This window comes from Uranotaenia lowii, chromosome 2 (assembly GCF_029784155.1).
Source record: "Uranotaenia lowii strain MFRU-FL chromosome 2, ASM2978415v1, whole genome shotgun sequence".
Classification (NCBI taxonomy): domain Eukaryota; kingdom Metazoa; phylum Arthropoda; class Insecta; order Diptera; family Culicidae; genus Uranotaenia; species Uranotaenia lowii.
This window is the reverse complement of record NC_073692.1, coordinates 160,220,537-160,243,663: the sequence shown is the minus strand read 5'-3', so window position 1 is coordinate 160,243,663 and position 23,127 is coordinate 160,220,537. Positions and strand designations below refer to the sequence as shown.

The window sequence follows — 23,127 nt, the reverse complement described above, 5'->3', positions numbered from 1 at the left end:
GGCATTGAACGCAGCCCTACGCGCAAAATCGTGAGCTCTAGGTTTTAAAAGGGCCTGCGGGTTGTGTAAGGGGCCAGACAAAGGGATCGCCCATATTCACTGTTCACTATTTTTGTAATACTGACGTTATTATACATCGGATTCAGATGAAAATTGGTACACGAGAGTTTCGATTGACAAGCAATCGATTCCAGGTATCGAATTCAGTATAAGGGGTCGTCCATATCAACTTTTCAATGTTTCTGTGATATTGATGTCATTATTTATCGGATTGAGAAGAAAATTTGCGCTCGGATATTTCTAGGAACACACAATCGATTGCCGGTATCAAATTTTGTATAAGTGGCAGGTCAAAGGAGTCGTCCATATTAACTGTTCGCTATTTTTTCGATATTGACTTTATTATACATCGGATTCAGATGAAAATTGGTACACGAGAATTTTCAATAAACGAAAAACGATTTCAGGTATCAAATTTTGTGTAAGGGACAGGCAAAAAGGGTCATCCATATTACCTTTTCAATTTTTTTTGTGAAACTGACCTTATTATACATCGGATTGAGATGCAAATTTGCATATAGAAATAATAAAAGACGAACAATTGATTCCAATTATCCAATTTTGGGTCAGGGGGCGGCCAAAGAGGACGTCCATATTAACAATTCACCGTTTTTTTGCGATATTGACGTTATTATGCAACGGATCGGTTTAAAAATTTGCACACGGTGTCTTGGTGCACGGTGTCTGCGCTTTAGTGTTCCAGTGTTGATTTGTAAGCATCTTTTGAATGAAAAATTATGTTATAAGGATTTGTCATCAAAAATTAATGATCATTTATCAGTTATTGACTTAGCGAATTTATATCATAAATAAATAATTGGTCTATTAAGTCAGTTTCACAATCATGGCTTACATCTAGTTGAAGGCACTGTTAGCTCAGATACTCGCGTGTACAAATTCGTTGTCAATTACACAATACAAAGAAGGTTCCCTAATCGCTTTGCGACACATCTAAACTATTATGATCATTTAAAAGCTGTCGGATATCACTGCATTTGTCGCAATAGAATGACTTTTCAATCACTTAAATTACCAGTTATTGTTACTGTAAAAGATGTACACACACTGATGACTGTAAAGTCTAAAGAATTTACAAATAGTACACGAATGTCCAATAGAATATATTAAAGATAAGGAAGCAGATGGGAAACACGAATCGGGAACGTTTGTCTATCCAGATGGCTATCTCTTGCGGTGTCATCGTGGTCCAACCGGTTTTGTCGGTCGTTTTGCTTGGGTCACCGGATGCGTCATCAATTTTGATGGCAATATTTCCGTTACGATTATCCAAGGTGTCGTCGTTCGAGGTGGTAATGATTGGGAGTGCCGAGTTTGATTTCGATGGAAAAGACTGCAAAAGTAAAAAAAATTTGTAGAGAATATTTTTTAAGATTATTTTGAAGCTTATTTCGAACATATTTACATGAACTGTTAGATAATTGTTGTAGGAGTTCGCTGCAGTTATGGTGGCTTGCCCATCCAAACTGGTGCATGAATGAGATTTTTGCAGTCCTCCCATTTCCTTGCGCGATGGAAGAGGCGTGAGCGATTTGAAAATGTATTTGCTATTCTTTTTCTTCAGTTCGACATTCTTTTTCCTCCTCCAAATGGTGTTCACAAATGCAAACTCTACCAAGCTACCGAAGATGAAACCCGTGCATCCGAGGAACCATATTTCGGACGCTTTGATGTAGCTGACTTTGGGCAGTGTTTTGCCCTGAGCCGAAGCCAGAGTAATGAAGGTCAACATAGTGCTGGTACCGAGGGTGATTCGGGGCGCTGACTGATCAGCCTGGAGCCAAAAGGTGACCCATGAGATAGCTACCAACATACAAGACGGGATGAAGTAGTCCATCAAATAGAAGCCCATCTCTCGAGCCAAGTGCACGGTGAAGCTTAGGGAGCTGTAATTGCCAGCTGAAATATTCAGAGTAATGTTGAATCTTTTTGAGTATGTCGGACAAAAAATTGAGGCTTACCAAATGAACCATGTCGTAGATCACTAAGATCAGCATTAATAACGGTTTCGTTCGTGAACATTTCCAGCAAAACGTATTCAGTCAGATGCAACTCCGGGGCCAAGGTCACTGGAGATTTTGATTCCCACTTCAAGGTTAAGTGTGTCGTATTCAACATCCCTAAAAATGAAAAGGGTAAATTATGACCTTCTTAAACCAAACTAATCCAACTCCAATCTTACAGCTTTCTAAAATCGTCGAACAATGCTGCTCGTCGAAGGGAAATTTCTGCAAGTTCATCCAACAGTACAGCGTGGCACTGATTCGTGTCGAAATTATAACCGTTCCGTCGGGACTAATCGACGTGAGGATATCCTTTTCAGCCGTTCCGAGAATATCCGAGCTCCGTTCGTTCGCGAGGAAGACATGTGGCACCCACAGCAGATCCCGAAGCGATTGTTCACCCATTATGGGTTCCGTTTTGGTGGGAGCTACCTTGCCAAAGACTAGCCGAGGATCAACGTAACGGAGCTGCAGTAGCGCATGAATTTTGAATTGCTGAAATTGGAGAAAAAATCAAACGGATAACAAATGTAAAACAAAAGTAATACTTTCAATAATTTTGAATATTTACTAAATCGTGGGCTTCCAGGTTCTGCATAAAGTATATGTAAGCTCGAGCATAAACTTCAACTGGAGGTTTGGATCCGTTTGCCAAAGCTGCAAATATATTAAAAAAAAAAAATTAAAATATAGTTTTTTTTGTTATATATTTTTGTTTATGGTTTTTGATATTAACGATGGACTGAGTAGGATAATATACTAGAAGTAATTAAGTAAGTTAATAAAATAAAAAATGCAAAATCAAAAAGTTAAATTTAATGCAATATTTGTCTGTTGGTAACCCTATGCACTGTTGGTCTGAAATCTGAAAAAAAGCCTGCAAATCACGACAAACTGCTTTGGCTTTTTTTCTTGGGATTTTCATCCAATAGGATGATTCATCCCTTAAACTGCTTTGGCGATTTTAAGTACTCCATAAGTATTCCGCAGAAAGTCGCCGAATTGGTCTCACATTAAATTCTTTTATCGTTCGATGAGCAAACGCAACACCGATATGCCATCAGATCAAGAGTTTGTAAATCTGGAATCCACGATCATAGTTTAAAACTCAAGTGCAGCCCACTGCAGCAGTGAAATTTAGTAGGTACCTGGGGGCTTACAATGATATTCTCAAATATCTCACTCAAGTGACTATTTTTTTCAGTGCTTAAACCACAAAAGTTATTGTTTACATTCGATTTTAGTGGATAAAAGTTCATGTTAGTTTAAAATGAAAATTTAACAGAAATATTTGTTAAAAACAGCGAAACTTCTCGGAGTTCGTCAAGCACGACTCGACTAAAAAGATTTATTGTGACATTAGTTCGGTGTTTATAAGATGCTTAAGTTCTACTCACAAATTAGTTTCTGCTTCTAAATATTACCAAGGAGCAATCCTGATAATCTCCGCCGCTATTTACTACTTCTCTCTTTCAGAGTTGAAGTGTAGCATGGAAAGAATCGTGTTGTGGATTTTACTAATAGTGCGCAATCAAATATATGAATTTATCGGGAAAAACTACAAACTTTATAATGTAAACTTATTGAGCTCAACGTGGAACCTTTATCTTCAACTTCTCTTCTCACTCGTGGTAGACCAAGTGTCATCCTATGCAGCGACGCCGCGGCCGATCGTTGATCATGGTTGCCAGAATCGTTAACACCCCAACCCGTAATACCTAGTCACTCGGTTTTACTATCATCTTTTACGTCCAAGAGCGCAACCTTGATTACTGGTCGTTGAAAAATACCATCTGCAGTTCTGACATCCACTTTGTGGACCACACCGTCGCATCCTGGATAAACTCGTTCCACGATTCCGCGCAGCCATCCGTTTCGTACTGATTCGTCGACGATCACTACCAGGTCGCCGATTTGTAATGGACGTACATCGGAGAACCACTTTGTTCGTCGAGCTATTGTTGGCAAATAACTTTTGATCCAGCATTTCCAGAACCTGTTCGTAAGATGTTGCACTGATTTCCAGTTCGTACGAAGATTAACAACGGCATCTATGGGAATTCTAGGAGGCTTATCTCCTTCCGATGAGTTCGGCCATAAAAAGCTGTTGGGTGTAATAACCTCGTCTTCTGGATTCTCCAAAGAGACAAATGTCAATGGGTGAGAATTGACGATCAATTCCGCTTCAGCTAAAAATGTCTTCAGGCTTTCTTCATCGAGTTTTTCGTTGTAAGATAACGTCTTAAAAGCTTGTTTGATTGATCGTACCTTTCGCTCCCACACACCACCCATGTGTGGAGCAGAAGGGGGATTGAAATTCCACGCTGTGAATTTGTTGGTGAACGATTTTGCTAGTTGGAAATTCAAATTTATGATTTCTTCTTTAAGCTCCCTTGAAGCGCCACGGAAATTTGTGCCGTTATCACTAAATATTTCTTGGGGGGGTCCGTGTTTTGTTATGAATCTACGTATTGCCATCTTACAGGAGTCCGACGATAGTGTGTGTACCACTTCCAGGTGCACTGCCCTAATGGTGAGGCATGTGAAGAGTGCCACCCATCGCTTTTCGTTACACCTACCGCGTTTGATTATAACAGGACCGAAATAGTCGATGCCGGTAAAAGTAAATGGGCGAACGAAAGGGGTTATTCTCGGTTGAGGGAGTGGGGCCATTTTTGGAGCATACGGTTTTACACGATAGACTCGACACCAGCTACACTGTTTTAAAGTTTTCTTAACGGTTGCTCGCATTTTTGGAATGTAGTACTCTTGTTTGAGTTCGTTGAGGACGGTTTCCGTATTTGCGTGACCGAACTTTTGGTGGAAGCGAAGAATTAGAAGACTTGTTACATTATGATTCCTAGGTACTATAACCGGATTTCGAAAACTGATTGAGTAGTAGGTTGATTGAGGGTGTATTCGACTATCCATTCGGAGGACACCTTGCTCATCTAGCAGGAGAGACAGCTTTGCTAATGTGCTGAACCTTCCGATGCACTTCTTTTCTTTGGCTGATGTACTATGATTTTTACGTATAATCGTTATTTCTTCTTGAAAGACATCACCTTGTACAGCTCGCCATATAGCTGCTTCTGCAGCAACGTAATCTGGCTGGCGGAGAAAGACCATACAATAACTTTTACGCCGGTTAAGTCTTTTTACTTTGCAGCTATGTACAAAATGGTACAAAAAAGCAAATCTCCTTAATAACTCATCCCATTTAGAGTATTTGGTCAGATCAATAACTGGATCATTTATTACTTTAAGGTGAAGGTGAACAGTGCGAAGCTCCTCTGAAGTAACATTCGATTGATTTTCACGACGTGGCCATTCCTCCGGAGATCGATAAAGAAACTCAGGTCCTTTGAACCAAGGACTGTCGGGTTGAAAATTGGGACCATTTCCCCACTTGGTAGCATTATCAGCTATGTTTAAGCTCGATGGCACCCAGTTCCATTCACTAGGTGAAGTCGACGCTAGAATTTCAGCAACCCTGAATCCCACGAATTGTCGATAGTTTCTGGGATCGGATTGCAGCCAGGATAGGACAGTTGAGGAATCGCTCCAAAAGAATTTTTGCGTTATTTTCAAAGAATGATTATCGTCAATTGTATTAGACAGTCGGGTGCCGATCACAGCAGCACAGAGTTCATTACGTGGTATAGACTGAGGGCGCAGCGGTGTAACTTTTGATTTCGCAGACACTAATACACAACGTGGGCCGTTTGAATCGACAATTCGAAAGTACGCAACGGCACAATACGCTAGCTCGCTTGCGTCAACGAAAACGTGTAGCTGCAGCTCGTCATAACTGCCGGGATTGTAAAGAGGAAAATAGCAGCGAGGAATCCTTACGTGGTCCAGATTGGCTGTTAAGCTAATCCAGCGTTGCCACTGTTTATACTCCTCATCAAGAATTGCCTCGTCCCAATCAATTTTAGAGCGCCAGATGTCCTGTATCATTATTTTCCCATGTATGGTGTATGAGGAAACGATTCCAAGAGGGTCAAACAAACTCATCACTACTTGTAGTACTTGACGTTTGGTTGGTCTAAGTTCCCCACAGAGTAATGGTTGGAGATCAGAGCGAAAATTGGCCGCAAATGTAAAAACATCTTCATTAGAGGACCAAGTCATACCCAAAACTCGTTCTGCAACAGTAGATTTGTCGAGGGAGAAATGTTTGATTTCTTTTTCTGCCACCCCAACCCGTTTTAGAACGTGTTGGGAATTTGATTGCCACCCAGGGATTTCGAACCCTGCAGCATTATTCACCAGACTTACATCTTTGGCCAGCTGAATCGCCTCTTGGATGGTGTCTCGGCTAGCTAAAAAATCATCGACATACGTGTTGTTTATAATCGCATTCGCAGCTTCAGGAAATTGATTAAGGTGTTCGGTAGCGTTTTTGTTCTTGACAAACTGTGCAGAACATGGGGAGCAAGTTGCCCCAAACGTAGCGACGTCCATAATAAATATTTCGGGCGGACTTTTCGGGTCACGCCTATACAGAAATCTTTGGGCATGTCGATCCTCAGGTCGGATGAGGAGCTGATGGAACATCTGACGAATATCCCCGGCTATTGCGAATTGCCGTTCCCTGAATTTGCTCAGCACAGAGAGAAGCGGGGTGAGCAGATCTGGCCCCTTGAGAAGTTTTGAGTTCAGAGAAACGTCCCCAACGCGTGCGGCTGCATCCCAAACTACTCGTACTTTTGACGGTTTTCTCGGATTACGAACAATATTGATTGGTAGATACCACACTTTTCGGGGGTCGGTGGTTTCTATTTCCACAGTAGTCGCTCTGTGAGCATAGCCACGTTCAACATACTCCGATATTTGTTGATCGACGTTCTTTTTAAGATCAGGATCCTGCATAAGTCTACGTGCTAAACAGACTGATCGACGATCGGCCATCCGGTAACTATCAGGAAAAACAATAGAATCACACTTCCACAGTAAGCCAGTTTGGAATCTACCTGATGGCGTGCGAATGGTGGTTTCCTCAAGAATTCTTCTAGCACGAATATCGTCTTCCGATTCTGGCACTGTTAGGTTAGACACTCCAGAATGCTCAGTGTCAAAGAAATTTTGAACTAAATTATGAAGTTCGTGATCTTTCGAACAACTGCATACGTGGACTAAAGCTCTGCCTTCGAGATTCAAATTTCTGCTTCCGCCAAATATCATCCAACCCAAACGTGACTTCGCTGCAATGGGTTCGTCAGCATTTCCTTCTCGTTTTGCCAGGATGAGGTTTAACTTGGCGTTGTCGATTCCGATTAGAATACGTGGTGTTGCAAAATCGTAACTATCAATTGGAAGCCCACGGAGGTATGGGAACTGATTCGAAATTTGGCAGTAGTTCAAACTTTGACGGGGTAATTCCAGGCGATTTATAGTGTGCACATTGGTCAAAACGTGTTTGGTTTGATTCCTTTTCCCAGAAAGCGCAAACTGAACTTTTCGTGACGTAGATTCGATACGCGTAACGTCGCTAGTCCATTTAAGGCAGAGTGGACTTTCTTCTCCGACGATACCGAGTTCATCTGCTAAGCCATCTTCTACGAGGGTAACATCTGACCCGTCATCAAGAAAGGCAAACGTTGACACAGATTTTCCGTTTGCGTGCACAGTAACCGGTAAAATTTTAAAAAGCGTTGAGTTCTGCCTCGAATGATTGTGCGTGGCAACAGTTGCGAATTCGTTCGATCCATTTTCCTGATGTGATTCGATTTCTTCTGGATGCAGTAGCTTATGATGAGCTTCTCTACAGCCACCTACTCCACATGGTTGCTTGGTGCGACAGGTCCATTTTCCGTGAGGCACGAGACAGCGGTGACACATCCCATTTTCTTCAACGAGTTTAAGTTTACTCTGAAGGGTCATTCCATGAAAGATTCTACAAAAACGGATCTTGTGATCAACGCTATGACATGCTAGGCATGGTTTTTGATCAGTTTTGATTCTATCGGGATCCGAAGAAATATCGGATGAATCATTCGAATGAGCGTTCAGGTAACCGGTTCTTTCTTTACCTTTATTCCGCTTAGCAACTTCCTCGTTTGAGCAGTGATCGCTTGGCATAGCTACTTGACAAGCTGCGCTGCGAAGTGTGGTCACAAAGTTGCTAAACGCTTCGAGTGATGGCTTTGGTATGAAAGCTAAATGGATACCCCATTGTAGACGTAGGTCAGGAGGAAGCTTGAAAACTAGCTCAGATAACATCGACGGATTGTCTAAATGCGAATGAAGATTGGCCGATTGCATGTAAGTGACTAAATTTCGAACCTCTCTACCAAAAGTCACTAATGAATCTAATTTATTGATACTCGGCTGAGTTGTTTTACGAATCCTTGCAAGAAGACAGTGAACTAACTGATCAGGCCGTCCGCACTCAGTACTGAGGATGTTGATGATTTCAGGAATGGCTTCCGGAAGAGTGAGAATACTACGAACTTTCTCCCTAGCACACCCTGTCAGGCTTCTCTGTAATCTGGCAAGGTTTTCATCTGGTTGGATGCCACAGAGTGCAGTAGTTGATTCGAAGGCGTTTAGAAACATAGGCCACTCCAGAGGATCTCCTGAGAACGTTGGTAGTTCTTTAGATACAACTTGGCGCGCTGCAAGTTGTTGCGCGGTGATGGATCTGTAGAAAGTTGAAGGCTGTCCAATTGGATTGGTGAGATTCTTAACGGGATCGATGATCGTTTCTCCTTGAATGGCGTTTTCAAACTGTTCTCGATTACAACACACATTCCTGGGAGTAAACTGTTCCATGTTCGCTGGATTTATGTTGTCATCTATAATCGAAACTGCATTCGTAACAGGCTGTTTATTCACTTGAACGTAATCCGGAAACAGGGTTTTCTTCTTTGTGCCCTGTGGAATTTGTTGAAGCATCTCTCTCGGATTTCTACAAGCATTTGCAGCGTGCAGTTGTTGATCCTGTGTTCCACAAGGACGTAACGAATTTCTTGGTACAGCGTCAGAAGAGCACATAGCAATTCTCGATGGCTGAGCATGAACGTCGTGTTGAATTGGTGTCGATGTTTGTTGTCGGGGTAGAGCTTCTTGGATATTAGGGGCGAAGGTATACTGATGTTGACGCACCCAATTCGCTACCTTTCCGCGATTTTCTACTCCGAGACTTTTGACACTTTTTTCATCTCCATCTTCGTTGGCTATTTCTGCTTCAATCTCGTGTCGCTGTGTTAGGAATTGGCGTTCTCTGTCGGCTTTTTCCCTAGAGATTCGATCTTCGAGCTCTTTTTGTTCCTGAAGCTGTTTCAAACGAAGTCGTGCGCTGGATGACGTCGACAATACTGATCCGGTTTTAGAGTGCTTAGTGGCTGCTACATAGGTGCTAGTGCTATCATCCGAGATCACTGTAATTCTATTTCCAGAATCCACATTCAACATTACTTGCATTGTTTGGCTTCCGGTTGGTAAAGCTGAGCTTTTCGGGGCTAAAACACAGTTAATACACAGCCAACTACGGTTCTCAATCGAGGCATCTACACCGGCACAGTCGAAGTGCCACCATCCGTTGCAAGCATCGCAGGCTACCATAGTCTTAGCCGAATCCGGACGCTTACATGATCCACAATTATGCGATTCCTCCAAAGTCGTGGCATTTTGGATATTATCAGGATTCGTATTCATCTCGTAGTAATTTTCGAGAATGTTAAAAACAGCGAAACTTCTCGGAGTTCGTCAAGCACGACTCGACTAAAAAGATTTATTGTGACATTAGTTCGGTGTTTATAAGATGCTTAAGTTCTACTCACAAATTAGTTTCTGCTTCTAAATATTACCAAGGAGCAATCCTGATAATCTCCGCCGCTATTTACTACTTCTCTCTTTCAGAGTTGAAGTGTAGCATGGAAAGAATCGTGTTGTGGATTTTACTAATAGTGCGCAATCAAATATATGAATTTATCGGGAAAAACTACAAACTTTATAATGTAAACTTATTGAGCTCAACGTGGAACTTTTATCTTCAACTTCTCTTCTCACTCGTGGTAGACCAAGTGTCATCCTATGCAGCGACGCCGCGGCCGATCGTTGATCATGGTTGCCAGAATCGTTAACAATATTAATAGGGAATACAACGAAAATGTCGAGGAGCAATCGCTTGAGTTAGCTTGCCGAATTTACATGAGCCAACATGACCAATATGAACCTATCTTCGATGGTCTTGGCCGCTCGAAAGACGATTGGATTCAGCAGCTCATCCCAATTAGGGTTGGTACACCTTCTTTAAACCTATAAAATTCAAAAAATTAATTTTGTTTCTTCTGTTTTATTTTCAGTAATGACGTATACGCTACAATAGTCTTGTTGATTTTAAGATTCAAATCCTTTTGGTTTAATTACGCAAAATTTCATTATTTTTTTTCATTTTGAATCTTAACGTAGCATTGGAATACTATTATTTCTGAAGAATTTGAATCAAAACTCAATAATTCTAGATTTCAGCTAACTCTGAAGCTTTTTTTTTCTATATTATGAATTCAAAAGCTCTCCAGAAAATTTAAATGATTTCGAGAAAACTGTATAGCGAATTCAATCAATTGTACATATGGTCGATAAAATGAACATCAATACGAAATTCTTGATCGAGAAACATTTAAGGCCTACAGATGTAAAGAAACAATAACTAATATTCCGTTTGCAGTGAGTTACCTGGAGGTAATAAACAAATAATTTGAGGATCTGTCTTTAGGTTTTAGACAAGAAAAGAAAAAAGTCCATTTTAATATTGCTCAACATTTCTATTTCTATTATCTACAAATAAGATCATTTTTGATGACAATTTATTAAATTCTCATGAAAATAATTTCCTAATAACCCCTAACGGTTAGATTGAGCAAAACAAAATCGTTATAAAACTGGAGAAAAAAATACTTACGAGCTGGGGAGGGTCGTTCCAACCGGTCATAACGGCAGACGTGGGTTAGTCGTTGCAGCAGCTGGGTTTGGGACAGCTTGTCGGCGCTTTCGAGCGATGGGCAGTCTGATTCGCTAGAAATAAGAACAATTTAAAAAATCGATTTAGTCATATCATCAAATTTTGATGGAAATTCAAGAAATTTGCGAAATCAAAAGATTTTTTTTAATACTGGCAGTGAAAGATTTTGACATTTTCTATTTTTTCAAAAGAAGGTGATTTGTGGTTTATACCTAGTGAAATATTTATACAAATTCGTTGAAAAGTCTTTATTTCTGAAGATTTTAAATTCGTGCGGAGAAAAAAATTAACTTATGCGAAAAAAGCGCAAGTCTGGTTTTGGTATGCCAGGCGTACTGGGATCGATTCCCGGTATCGGCAAGAAAACTCTTGGGTTCGAATCCCATAAGTTGCCGACAGGTAAGATGTGTTTCCTCTTATAACTGGCTATTCAGTAAGAACGTTCATTCAGTTGCCAGCTGGCCATGCAGGTACAGTGAGGGGCAAAATAAAGTGTCCAAATTATTATTTTTTCAATTTGTTTTATTTTTCTGGTTAAAATTCAACGAAAACACATCGTAATCATTTTTAAAATATTGTTGTAGGATAGATATGAGATAATGGGAAATATAAAATCAAATAATTTATGTTAGAGGAAAAGAACGTAAATTAATCACTTAGAGTTTCTGAACACGCACTAATAATTGACGGACAAATGAACAACATGCGAAATCTGAGAAAATCTGGCTACTTTGATTGAAAAAAATGTTCATTGCGTTCATTGTTGCGCGGTATCTTTTACCTATAAATAGAACGGCACTTGTGCTAATCGGGTCATTCTTAAATCGAATTTTGTGAAGTAAACATCAAGTGGAGTAAGCGACCTCGAGAAGACGGCCTCCGGGACAAGGAAAACCCTCAGATTACGACAATTGTTTATTATGTTCTTTTCAATTTTTGTTAATGTTGCGCTGGTAAAAAAAAGAAAGTTTTCCTGATAGGAAAAACAGTGAATATTCCAAAAGAAAAACAGGGGCAAAATCAAGTGTCCAGATCAGTACAGCTTCAAATAATTCAAACTGAAGGCCTGAAGACAAATAAGAACGATTTAATAATGGGTATGGCCTCCTTCAGCCTTCAGATTTTAGATGGGGTTCAGATCAGTACTTTGTGGGGCCATTCAAGGGGTTTGATGCGGCAGGAACGGAAAAATGACTTCGACAGATTGGCTTCGAAGCCCGTCTTGATGAGGGATACCTAGAGGTTTTCCGCAGGATATTGCATTATGAATCAGCTGTCATAATTCCGTCAATTTTTACCAAGTTGCCCACCCCACCCCAAGAAAAGCACCCCCACACCATCACGTTACCTGCTTCGTGCTTGACAGTCCCTTGGATATGGCGGTCTTGGAGCTCCTCACTCGACTTGCGCCACATATGATCCCGCTTCTTCCGGTTGAATAGCTCGAATTTGGATTCGTTGGCCCACAACAATGTTTTCCAGTACTCGAGCCGTTTATCGGCGTGTTCCTTGGCGAATTTGAGCCGCTGAGCCTTGTTCACCTGGCTGATGAAAGGCCTTCTCACTGCGATCTTGCTATGGTACTCCTTTGCATGGATGCGGCGACGGACAGTGCGACGCAATACCGCAAATTGGAGCTCTTCCTGTATCTACCGGATCGTTATTATTGCGTTTTTCTTCACTTCAAGAATGATTTTCTTGTCCGTTCTGGCATCTGTCTTGGGCTTCAGTCCTCTTCCCGGGCGATCCACCACCGATCCGAACGTTTTCATCTTCTTCATGATTTTTGATACCGCTGTCTTGCTGATTTCGTAGTGCTTGGCCGTTAATCACATCACGAACAATCAGCTTCCGGATGTACAACGGCATGGAACCAGAAATTCATGCGTTTTCCATATTTTACAACTTATTCGAATGTAGACACCTGTTTCAATACTCCAGAGCCAATCCAGTTTTTTATGAAACGTCAAAATACACAAAACAAACAAATTCGAGGTGCCTCGCGATGGACGCTTTTTAAAATTATATTGATTTCTGAGTTGGACACTTTATTTTGCCCATTTTTTTTTGGAATATTAACTGTTTTTTTTTCTATCAGAAAAAAATCTTTTTTACCAGCGCAACATTAACAATAATTGAAAAGAACATAATAAACAATATTTTAAAAATGATTACGATGTGTTTTCGTTGAATTTTAACCAGAAAAATTAAAAATGATAAAAAAATAATTTGAACATTTTATTTTGCCCCTCACTGTATATACACAGATGTCGGAATACCTGTATGTAAACTAGCCCACTTGACTGACTCGTTTTTCCAAAATATATCTACTTCAGTCTTCAACACAATACAATACAATACATTTATTACATAACAGTCCATATGAAGCCATGGGGACCGGGTATAGTGCACGCGCTGCATTGGAGATTTGTCGAACTTAAGTAATAATCTAAGAATGCATGTGAGCATAACTTAGACAGAAACTGCGGTGAATCCGTGCACCCATTGTGGATAACCAACATACATACAACATACAAAACTTAAGTGGTGCCGAACTGATTAATAAACTCCGCATGTTGATAATTCGGTATAAATTACCGAGTTCGTCGATTCCCGCTTACTTTGAATATGAAATTTGGACATCTCCTTCTACAGAGCAAAAAGTGTTGGAACTTTCATTTGGTTTTTTTAATTTGCTTGATTTGTCCTCACATAACGGAATTTTTATCTCATTTTATGAGCCCATCCCTGCTAGAGAGAAAAATGGCGTTTTGCACCACGATTAGAAAATTTATAACTCCCAGCGCCCTCCCCAAGTTTTCTTGATAAATTGTTCAGTTATGACGAAGTGTCTTTTGTTTGTACCTTTTTGGATTTCAGCGTTCACCTGTTGACTTTAGTAAACTCTGTACTCTTTTTACTTCAAATACGCGTATTATATTGTATCGTTCAGACCCAAAATTTAGTTCGCCAGTATTGTTTTGCAGCCTTAGAACATAGTTTCCTCTAGTGTTTGTAGTAAAACTTGAACAAATTTTTTAATGTGCTGTAGGATGACAAGAGTAATAACGAATCATGAGGAAAGTGCTAAAGTTAGAAACTAACTATCTTTCAAGACAGTTGAAAAAATTAATTTAAAATCTTGGAAAAGTTGCACAGTTACGGCCCCCCTCTTACTAACTCCAAGTTAGGAAAAATACTCCCGGCACATAACATCTTTATATGTAAAATGACTTAATAAAACCATTAGTAAAAAAAAAGTTGCATAGCCGACAACAGACTGATTGCTGTGGATGGGAATTATTTTCAGGGCTAGAAGTTGGTCACTTTTTAGTAACTTTGTCACTTTTTTCAGGCTGGTCACTCAAAAGTTACTTTTTTTGAAATCTGGTCCCTAAAGTCACTATTTTGTATTTAATTTCCTTACAACTGAGCTTATTCTTTAAAACTTTTTCTACTCATTATTAAAAACATTATATTGTTTCACGACAAGTGATATGTATTCATTATTTTTTTCGTTTATTATTTATTTGACGGATTCCTTTTCTTTCCTTTCGAGTCCTGTGGGAGTTCACACGACCTTAATTGAGAGAATGGCTCAGATTCAGTAAGAAAGATTATTCCTTCATTTTGCTTTGATATATCGCTTACACTTAAACATTATATGGATGACAATTGGAATTTCAACAAAAATAGTTTTTTGCCTAAAAAAATATTTAGTTTTTGTTTATTTTTGAAACTTTACCATTTGGCATTTGTGTCAAGAAAAAATAATTCCTAAAGCGACACTATTACAACATGTTTAACCAAGATTTGAATTGTTATGATTTTTAAAGCTTGAATTTGTTAAAAATAATTCTCAACTTAATTTTAAAAAATCAATCAAAATCTGTACAGTGCACTCACATGGCAAGAAACATTCCATGCTTCAATGCTCTTGGTTGTATTAAATGGAAGGTAAACTTGTGAAAAAAAGTCACTTAATTGAATCGAAAATATCAGATATTTCATTTCTAAGTTCCCTTATTTCTAGACATTTTCGAATCATTTGAAAGATTGGTAGATAGAATTCGAATACATAGATTTCGAAAGCCTTTTTGAAGTTTTCGATAATTTTCATTAATTTTTGTACCTTTTTAGAGGTTCACTGATATATTTTCTACAATATTCCAATAGGTGTTTCTTGGATGGATACAATGTTTCTGAGGTGTTTCTTGGATCTGTTAATTTAAAAAAAAAATTGTCGTGTTAAATCTTTTTTTTTTAAATCAAAGGTTTGTTTATTAAGGCATTTTAATGTAAAATCATTTATTAACATTTTTTTTTAAATTCCTTCCTTTTTGAACATCATTTTTTGTTCTAGTAAATCTTTCTAATGATTGATATGTGAATCATGCAATAAAGTCTGCAGTAAATCTCTTAGGAAATGTTCAATTTTTGTAAGTAAATTCTCTTTGAGTTAGTTTTAAATTTGAAAAATTATATTCTATCATCTTAAGTCAATTTTTTCGCTAAGCTTCTTTAAGTCATTGTCAATCTTCTGTCAACATTTTGTCCTTAATCTTTTTTCAAACCCCATGATTGTTTTGCCACTTATTCATGAGGACCTCCCAATTTTTAATTTCATGACTCTTTCATGAAATGAAATTTCTATAAATGTAAATCTTAACTTAATTTTAAATATATTCTTTAAACTTTTCGCTAAACATGTGCTGGTTTTTTATTTGCATTTGTAGATCTCTCACACATAACAATTTTGTTGAAAATTTTATGTTATGACATATAACATGTCAATATAATTTTAGATTTTTTCAATTGTTTTAGTGACACTGAAAAAATTCTGATGGTGTATACACTATAGAAAGAATTTTCAAAATTTGTGGGTTGTTTTTTCAAAGAAAATGAATAAACTCGAATTTCTTGTCGGGCTTAGTTGTCCTGCTAGTCCAGTACGATCTTTTGGTTCCCTCCCATTGTTTCTTTAGAACTTTAGGATTCTGCGGTCACTTTTCTTAAATTATCTAAGCTCATTTAAAATGTTTCTCTTTTGTCAAACATATTGCTGTTTTACAAGTGAGGCCAAGAGCCTTTCAAAAAAACGTTTTTCAATTAACAGAATTGTCTTTAAAGCGTTTTGTTATAGTTTTTAATGTCATTTTTAGGTTAGTTTTCGTCCTGATCTGGTCACTAATTTTACCCTAATTTCACTTCAAAGTAACTATTTTGCCCTACTTTTTTACCGCATGGTCGCTTCTAGCCCTGTATTTTGAACAACCAAAAAAGTGTTTACATATGCTTTTGTAATAAGATCTAACAAGAGTTATGATATTCGAATTCAAAATATTAGTTGCAAATAAGACTCATAACAGAAATTTGAGTAACCATACGCTGTAACACGTCCGGCCAGTGGGAATATACTCGACCACGTTGCTTGCTCTCAGAGTATCATCGCCTCGAAAATGAACGAAACCATCTGCATGGATACAAGCGACCATAGTATGATCGTTACTACACTGTCAACCAGTTCCGATAAAAAAAGTCCGATCCCTGAGCAAAAGCATCGTCAACCACCAGCAGCTGAACACGGAATTCGCAGAAGCCTTGATGAACATCCCAGCAAATCTATCCGCAAATGAAAAAATTATTTTTATTGTTGACAAATATAATGACATTCGAGATCGCGCCACAAAAACAGGAACAGTGAAAGCAAATGTGAAGAAGAATTGCCCGTGGATGACCTTCGACGCTTGGAAACTAATATCAACTAAAGACAAGATCTGGAAGCACTGTAAACGGAATCCTGCGGACGAACATTCTAAAGCTGCCCTGAAACTTGTCTCTACAAAGCTGTCAAAACTAAAAAGTCACTGTAAACCTATTACTTTCGACTTCTGCAAACGGCAACCCCGAAGCAATCCTGGAAGTTCCCAAATGAAGCGTTGGGTCGTAAGACCAAAGACCACAACCCCATCACCCTTAAGTTTGGGGATGAAGTACAAACCGATCCAGCCCAAGTATCGAACAGTATCAACGAGTACTTTTGCAACATGGGGTCTCAATTGGCTTCAAATATCGTCAGCACCAAAGATATCCAACGGTTCAATGCTATTCGTTCGCATCCGCCCTCCCTGTTCTTGAGACCGGCATCTGTTGCAGAGGTTTTGTTAGAGATCAGTAACCTTGACACCAACAAATCATCTGGTCCAGATAATATTTCTGTAGCTACAGTGAAAGCCCATCACTTGGCTTTTCCAACATCTTGACAGACATCTTCAACGAAACCATCGAAACAGGTGTCTATCCTGATGCATTGAAACTAGCCTGCGTAACTCCTGTCTTCAAGTCAGGTGACAGATCAAATGTATCAAACTACCGTCCAATTTCAACGCTCTCTGTCTTGAACAAAGTAATTGAAAAACTACTTGTCACCCGAATAAATGAATATTTAACTAGGCATGACCTCATAAGCCCACGCCAGAATGGTTTCAGAAAGGGATGCAGCACTCTAACTGCAACAACCGAACTTTTGGAGGATGTGTACGATGATCTAGATAACCGTAGATATGCTGGTGCCTTATTTTTGGCCTGAGGAAAGCGTTTGACACCATTGATCACGCCTTGCTGTTACAGAAATTGTAATGGTATGGACTACATGGACAACCCCTTCGGCTAATCGAAAGCTACCTAACAGCTCGCCAACAATTTGTTTCCTTAAAAGGAGCTTCAAGTATTAAAAGATTCATATCAACGGGAGTACCGCAGGGAAGCAACTTGGGCCCGCTGTTGTTCTTGATATTCATCAACGATCTCACCCTGTTGAATCTGCACGGCAAAGTTCGGCTCTTTGCCGACGACACATTGATATCGTACAGCAATTCAAATCCTCTCCAGATAGTGGAATGGATTGGGAACGATCTGGAAATCCTTCAGCATTACTTCGACTGTAATCTCCTCTCGTTAAACTTGCTGAAAACTTCGTACATGCTGTTCAATTCCGGTCGCTCCATACCTCAGCTTCCAATAATCGGTATAGGCAACACTCTAACTGAACGAGTGAACGAGTTTAAATATTTAGGACTACTTTTCGATGATACCTTAAGTCCATATAGAGCAACTTTAACGAACACTCGCTCCGGTCGTTGGTGCCATATGGAAAATTTCTGCGTTCATTCCAATTCACTGGCTGAAAAATGTATATTTTGCGCTGTTTCACTCGAGGCTGCAATATCTGGTGTCACTATGGGGTAAAGCCTGTAAAAGCCGCCTAAGGGAGTTACAGGCCATGCAGAATAGAGCGCTAAAAGCTGTCTTCAGATTGCCGTATTTGTACCCTTCCGAATTGTTACGGACGTACTGGACGATTCAATACTTCCCATACGAGATGCCCAGAAATTTCAAACTCTGTTATACACCCACAAACTCCTAACAAGCAGGGATTCCCATCACAACATGCGCTTCGAAAAAGTGACGTCTCACCGCTCATCCAGAAACGCAAATCACCTTCGTCTGCTCAGGGTTAGAACAGAATTTGGAAAGAAGAAACCCAGTTACTTCGCTAGTAAACTCTACAACAATCTACTAGACACCTTAAAACAATGCCCAACGTCCTCCCGTTTCAAATCACAACTGTTGTTGATCTGCAAGCAAAATATCCATCGTTTCCTCCGCTAGTATTTCCGTGCCACATAGCTAAAAAATTGTTATTCTTTTTATTCTCGCCCCTCCAACCAGACCACCGCCGCCCACAAGCCACTCCATCCAGCCGCCACCGCCAATCATCAAAACACCCCATCACCCTCCACCGCCACCACCACAACGCTGCAAACTAATGAATATACCACAACTCTATATATTAAAAATTGTGAAATAGCCTATGAGTAGCCCCAACCACTCTTTCAAAGAGCGATAATTTGCTCACTGGAATGGTTTTACATTTTGTGAAAAAAAAATTGCATTTAAATTAATTGTTAAACTGTTTTGATAGGGTTTTGTGCCTGTTGGAGAAGAGGCTTGGAAGAAGCTTAACTCCACTGGGCTTTCCCTATCCGAGGAAAAATAAAAAAAATAAAAAAAAATACGCTAAATTATGAACCAGTTCAGTTTTTGAATTATAAAAAACTTTTCAAAATTTAGGTATGTTAAAAAAACACAAATATTGAAACTAATTTCAAATATCTCTAGAAACTTCTACAACAGAATGGCGTTAACTTATTTATATAGTCATCACGTTTGATTAGTCGTGTGATTTTTAATAGCCCTGTAGGCTTAGGCCATAGCTGCCTAGACTGAAGCAAATACTAGATTTGCTGTTAAGCGATTTTCCACCTCCCATAGTAACTTTTAATCGGCTGGGAATAAGTGTTGTTTATACAAATCGGCAGACAATTTTGTTGGTGTGTCAGGCTGGGCAACGAATAACATTTGTTGTGACGGTACCGCATGGGAAATCGCGTGCCGGCGCGCTTGCAGAACCATTATCAATTTCCATAATTGAGTCGTAAATATTCCACCCGGTGTGGAGTGCAATGCGTGCATACATCAATATTATTCGATTGACACCTACCGATCGCCGCATTGCGGAAGGAAGTCTTTCCGAATTTTGATAGATCGTGCGTGACCTGATTCGGACATAGATTCGTTATTAGTTTAGACTATAAATTTACTTATTTTTGGGTTCGAAAAACTGTCTTAAAAGCAATAAATATTTTAATACACACGTTCCATCCAACGATCGACCTTCTCATCTATGAAGAACCTATTTGCCTTGAACCTGCGGCTGAGCCGGGACGCACCCTGCAGATGAAATAAAGCCATTATAGCTCATCACGTACAGCCTCCTGCCAAGACTTCTGTGTTTGTTACGAGCACAATTACCCAGCTATATGCAAGCCAGACAAACAGTTGGACGTCGTACACTAATTAGTGCGCAATGATCGAAAATATATCGTTGATAGCAACGGATCATAAAACTCGTCAGCAGCAGCGGTGGCAGATTCTTCCCTAGGTCGTTACGAGAGCTGGTTTACCATTCAGAAATTAAGACGTGTGTAATGAATGAGAGATGGATGAAGTTCAGTCGGTTCAAAACGGCCCAGCTCGTCAGTTGCAGTGACGTAAATACCTATACGACTCATAACGTAAAACAGTTTAAATCATGGGTCAGTTATTTTTGTTGAACCATGTTGCATATTTTAATATTTTGTATTTAAAACAAAGTTACATTTTAATAAACATTTATTTTACTTAACTTAGCTTAGAAGTGATACACGACAGGTCCTCTGAATTGTAGGTCTGTCTGTAGTATGTAGTAATATGAAGGTCAGCTAACCGGAACTTTTCGGTAGGTATAGACTATTCCAGAAATTATAAGCACACTTTCAAAATAATAAGAAAAAATTGTTTTATTAAATTTTATTTATTTTATTTGGCACACCCTATCATTTTTTGTGTCCTGCTCAACACTGTATTCTGATTTGATGAAAATCTTTAATCACAAGGCAGACTTCGCACTTTTCCTCTAACATGACTCATAAGCTCTGCACAGTTGTATTACCCATCATTTCGTAGCTTTGCTTTGGTCTCGTAAAGATTCGATTAGCCGTGCCTCGGGGCAATTTAACGGATTCATGTTTTTTGGCACAAACCAGACGTTTTGGCTTTTGTACCACCCTAGTGTGAATTTGGCGTAATGACATGATGCTTAATCGGGTCAAAATATGACGGGTTCATCAAGGTGGTTGACCATCGGCAATAAACGCTTCTGTAGGCATTTATTTATTTATCAGATTCTAGGCGTCAGCCTTTGATCCTAACTAGTTACAACACATCTATGATAAAAACATCTTAAGTCTGGACATCTGGACATAGTCAGTTTGATTACATCAGCATGTGCGTTGTAAATTACCATCATTATATAGATTGGTTCATAACGAGTGTAGTTCTGTATTCGATTTGGAAGCTGAAACGGTCTCACGTTGCGCAAACTGCTACGTCCTTCGTTTGGAGAAATTTGTGATACTTAATACGGCGAAAAATACTTTCCATAACATAACAGTGACGAAAACAAGGGGTCCCAAGTGACTCCCTTGTGGTACGCCGCTGTTGACCGAGAATACCCTGAATCTCGCATTCCCGATCTTCACAAATTCAATTCTTTCTCTCAGGTACGGACGAATCCACTGAAGACACATTCCGGTGATCCCATTTTTACACAGCACTGACAGGAGAGCATTTATGTGACATGTGACATTGTGTATATAGCATCGACTTGAAAACCCTGCATCATCCATTGTGAAGTTGGAGAGACGAATTCTGCCAAGTTCGTAACCGTTGATCGCTTTTTGAAAAAGCCATACTGATTGTCCGACATTTTCCCTTCTAACCAAAGATACGTTTGGTCATATATTATGCTCTCGAACAGTTTGGGCATTCCTTGATATAAAGGGTGATACGGTAAAAATTTGGTCAAGGGAAAACGCGTGTAAATCGGTGAAATCATTTATTTAAAAAATCAAATAAAATTTCTTTTTCAAGTTTAATAAGTATAAAATTCAGGAAAAATATTCCTAAAAAAATCCTAATTGCCGGGCCTTACGCTTAACCCCTGCCATCAGATTTTGTACAGCCACCTTGCCCACCTTCTTCGCCGCAGAAAGCCAGTTTGCCTTGAACTGCTGCTCGTTCTTAGCATTTTTTTTTGGTCTTCTCTAGGTTCCGCTTGACAATAGCCCAGTATTTCTCAACTGGGCGGAGCTCTGGCGTGTTAGGAGGATTCTTGTCCTTGGGAACCACCTGCACGTTGTTGGCGGCGTACCACTCCATGGCCTTTTTACCGTAATGGCAAGATGCCAAATCCGGCCAAAACAGTACGAAACAACCGTGTTTCTTCAGTAAAAGCAGCAGACGTTTATTCAAACACTCTTTCACGTAAATTTCTTGGTTGATAGTCCCGGAAGCTATGAAAATGCTGCCTTTCAAGCCACAGGTACAGATGGCTTGCCAAACCAGATATTTCTTCACGAACTTTGACAGTTTCATGTGCTTGAAAATATCTGCTACCTTTCCCCTTCCTTTTGCCGTATAAAACTCCTGTCCCGGAAGCTGCTTGTAGTCGGCTTTGACGTATGTTTCGTCGTCCATTACCACGCAGTCAAACTTCGTCAGCATCGTCGTGTACAGCCTCCAGGATCGCGCTTTGGCCGTCGTATTTATTTTATCATCGCGATTTGGAGTAACTATCTTCTTGTAAGTCGATAGTCCGGCTCGTTTTTTGGCTCGATGCACGGTTGTAGACGATACACCCAGCTTATTTGCAGCATCTCGGAGAAAGAGGTTAGTGTTTCGCTTGAAACTACCAGCAACTCTCTTTGTCGTCTCATCGGCTTCCGGTTTTCGATTTCCGCCCGATCCAGACTTCCTGGCTGTCGACAAACGTTCCCCAAACACTTTAATTACATTTGTAACGGTTGGCAACTTTTAGCGATTTTGCCATCTTTGCGTGCAAGTAGCTCGGATTTTCGCGATGCGCGAGCAAAATTTTGATACGCTGCTCTTCTTCCTTGGACGGCATTTTGACAACTGAAGAGTGAATTCCAAAATCAAAATAGGAGCAACATTCTACACACACCTTCGAAATGAGGGGTGTTCAGGTTTTTTAAATGCAAAATTGAAAGAAATACATTTTCATATGTGATGAACGAAATTAGAGAAACATGAACTATCAAAGAACGAAAGAACATAAGCCGTAAATATCATGAAAATTTCGAAAAAGATACAACGGCTCACCGACAGGACTTGAACCTGCAATCTCCGCTTCGGTACAACGGCGCGTTAGCCAATTCCACCACGGTGAACGTGATGGAACCGGCGAACACGAGCAATCGAGCTCTGCCGATCAACTGCTGGACCTTCTATCGAAACACCATGCATATCCCGCATGTGATCTTTCCCTCTATTGATCTCTCTTGTTTCTCTAACTCCACCCATCGACTCGGGATTTTAGCCGAGCGAGCACATGGTCGATTGCTTCGGGTTTGCCGCAACTTACGGTCAGATGAAGAAGCAATCAGTGCC

At 39.7% G+C, this 23,127-nt stretch overlaps 1 protein-coding gene and 1 long non-coding RNA gene across 3 annotated transcripts in view; one reads left to right on the top strand and one right to left on the bottom strand.

Moving 5' to 3' along the window:
• Window positions 1-112: 112 nt before the first annotated feature.
• On the top strand, window positions 113-10,796 carry LOC129747535 (uncharacterized). Of its 2 annotated transcripts, XR_008737523.1 has the most exons (3): window positions 113-3,221; window positions 10,110-10,328; window positions 10,397-10,796. It is a non-coding gene; the product is annotated as an uncharacterized LOC129747535 (long non-coding RNA). The 2 variants fall into 2 exon arrangements; XR_008737522.1 differs by having other exon boundaries at window positions 10,110-10,796.
• The window catches only part of LOC129747534 (pH-sensitive chloride channel 2-like), a 66,717-nt gene continuing 44,442 nt past the window's right edge, over window positions 853-23,127 (bottom strand). Inside the window, exons 2-7 of the mRNA XM_055741803.1 lie at window positions 10,996-11,108; window positions 2,653-2,738; window positions 2,261-2,576; window positions 2,040-2,198; window positions 1,484-1,977; window positions 853-1,411 (exon numbers count right to left, since the gene is read on the bottom strand). Of these exons, the coding sequence (XP_055597778.1) occupies window positions 1,151-1,411; window positions 1,484-1,977; window positions 2,040-2,198; window positions 2,261-2,576; window positions 2,653-2,738; window positions 10,996-11,108 (1,429 nt within the window). The 3' untranslated portion in view covers window positions 853-1,150. The remainder of the gene's footprint in view (window positions 1,412-1,483; window positions 1,978-2,039; window positions 2,199-2,260; window positions 2,577-2,652; window positions 2,739-10,995; window positions 11,109-23,127) is intronic.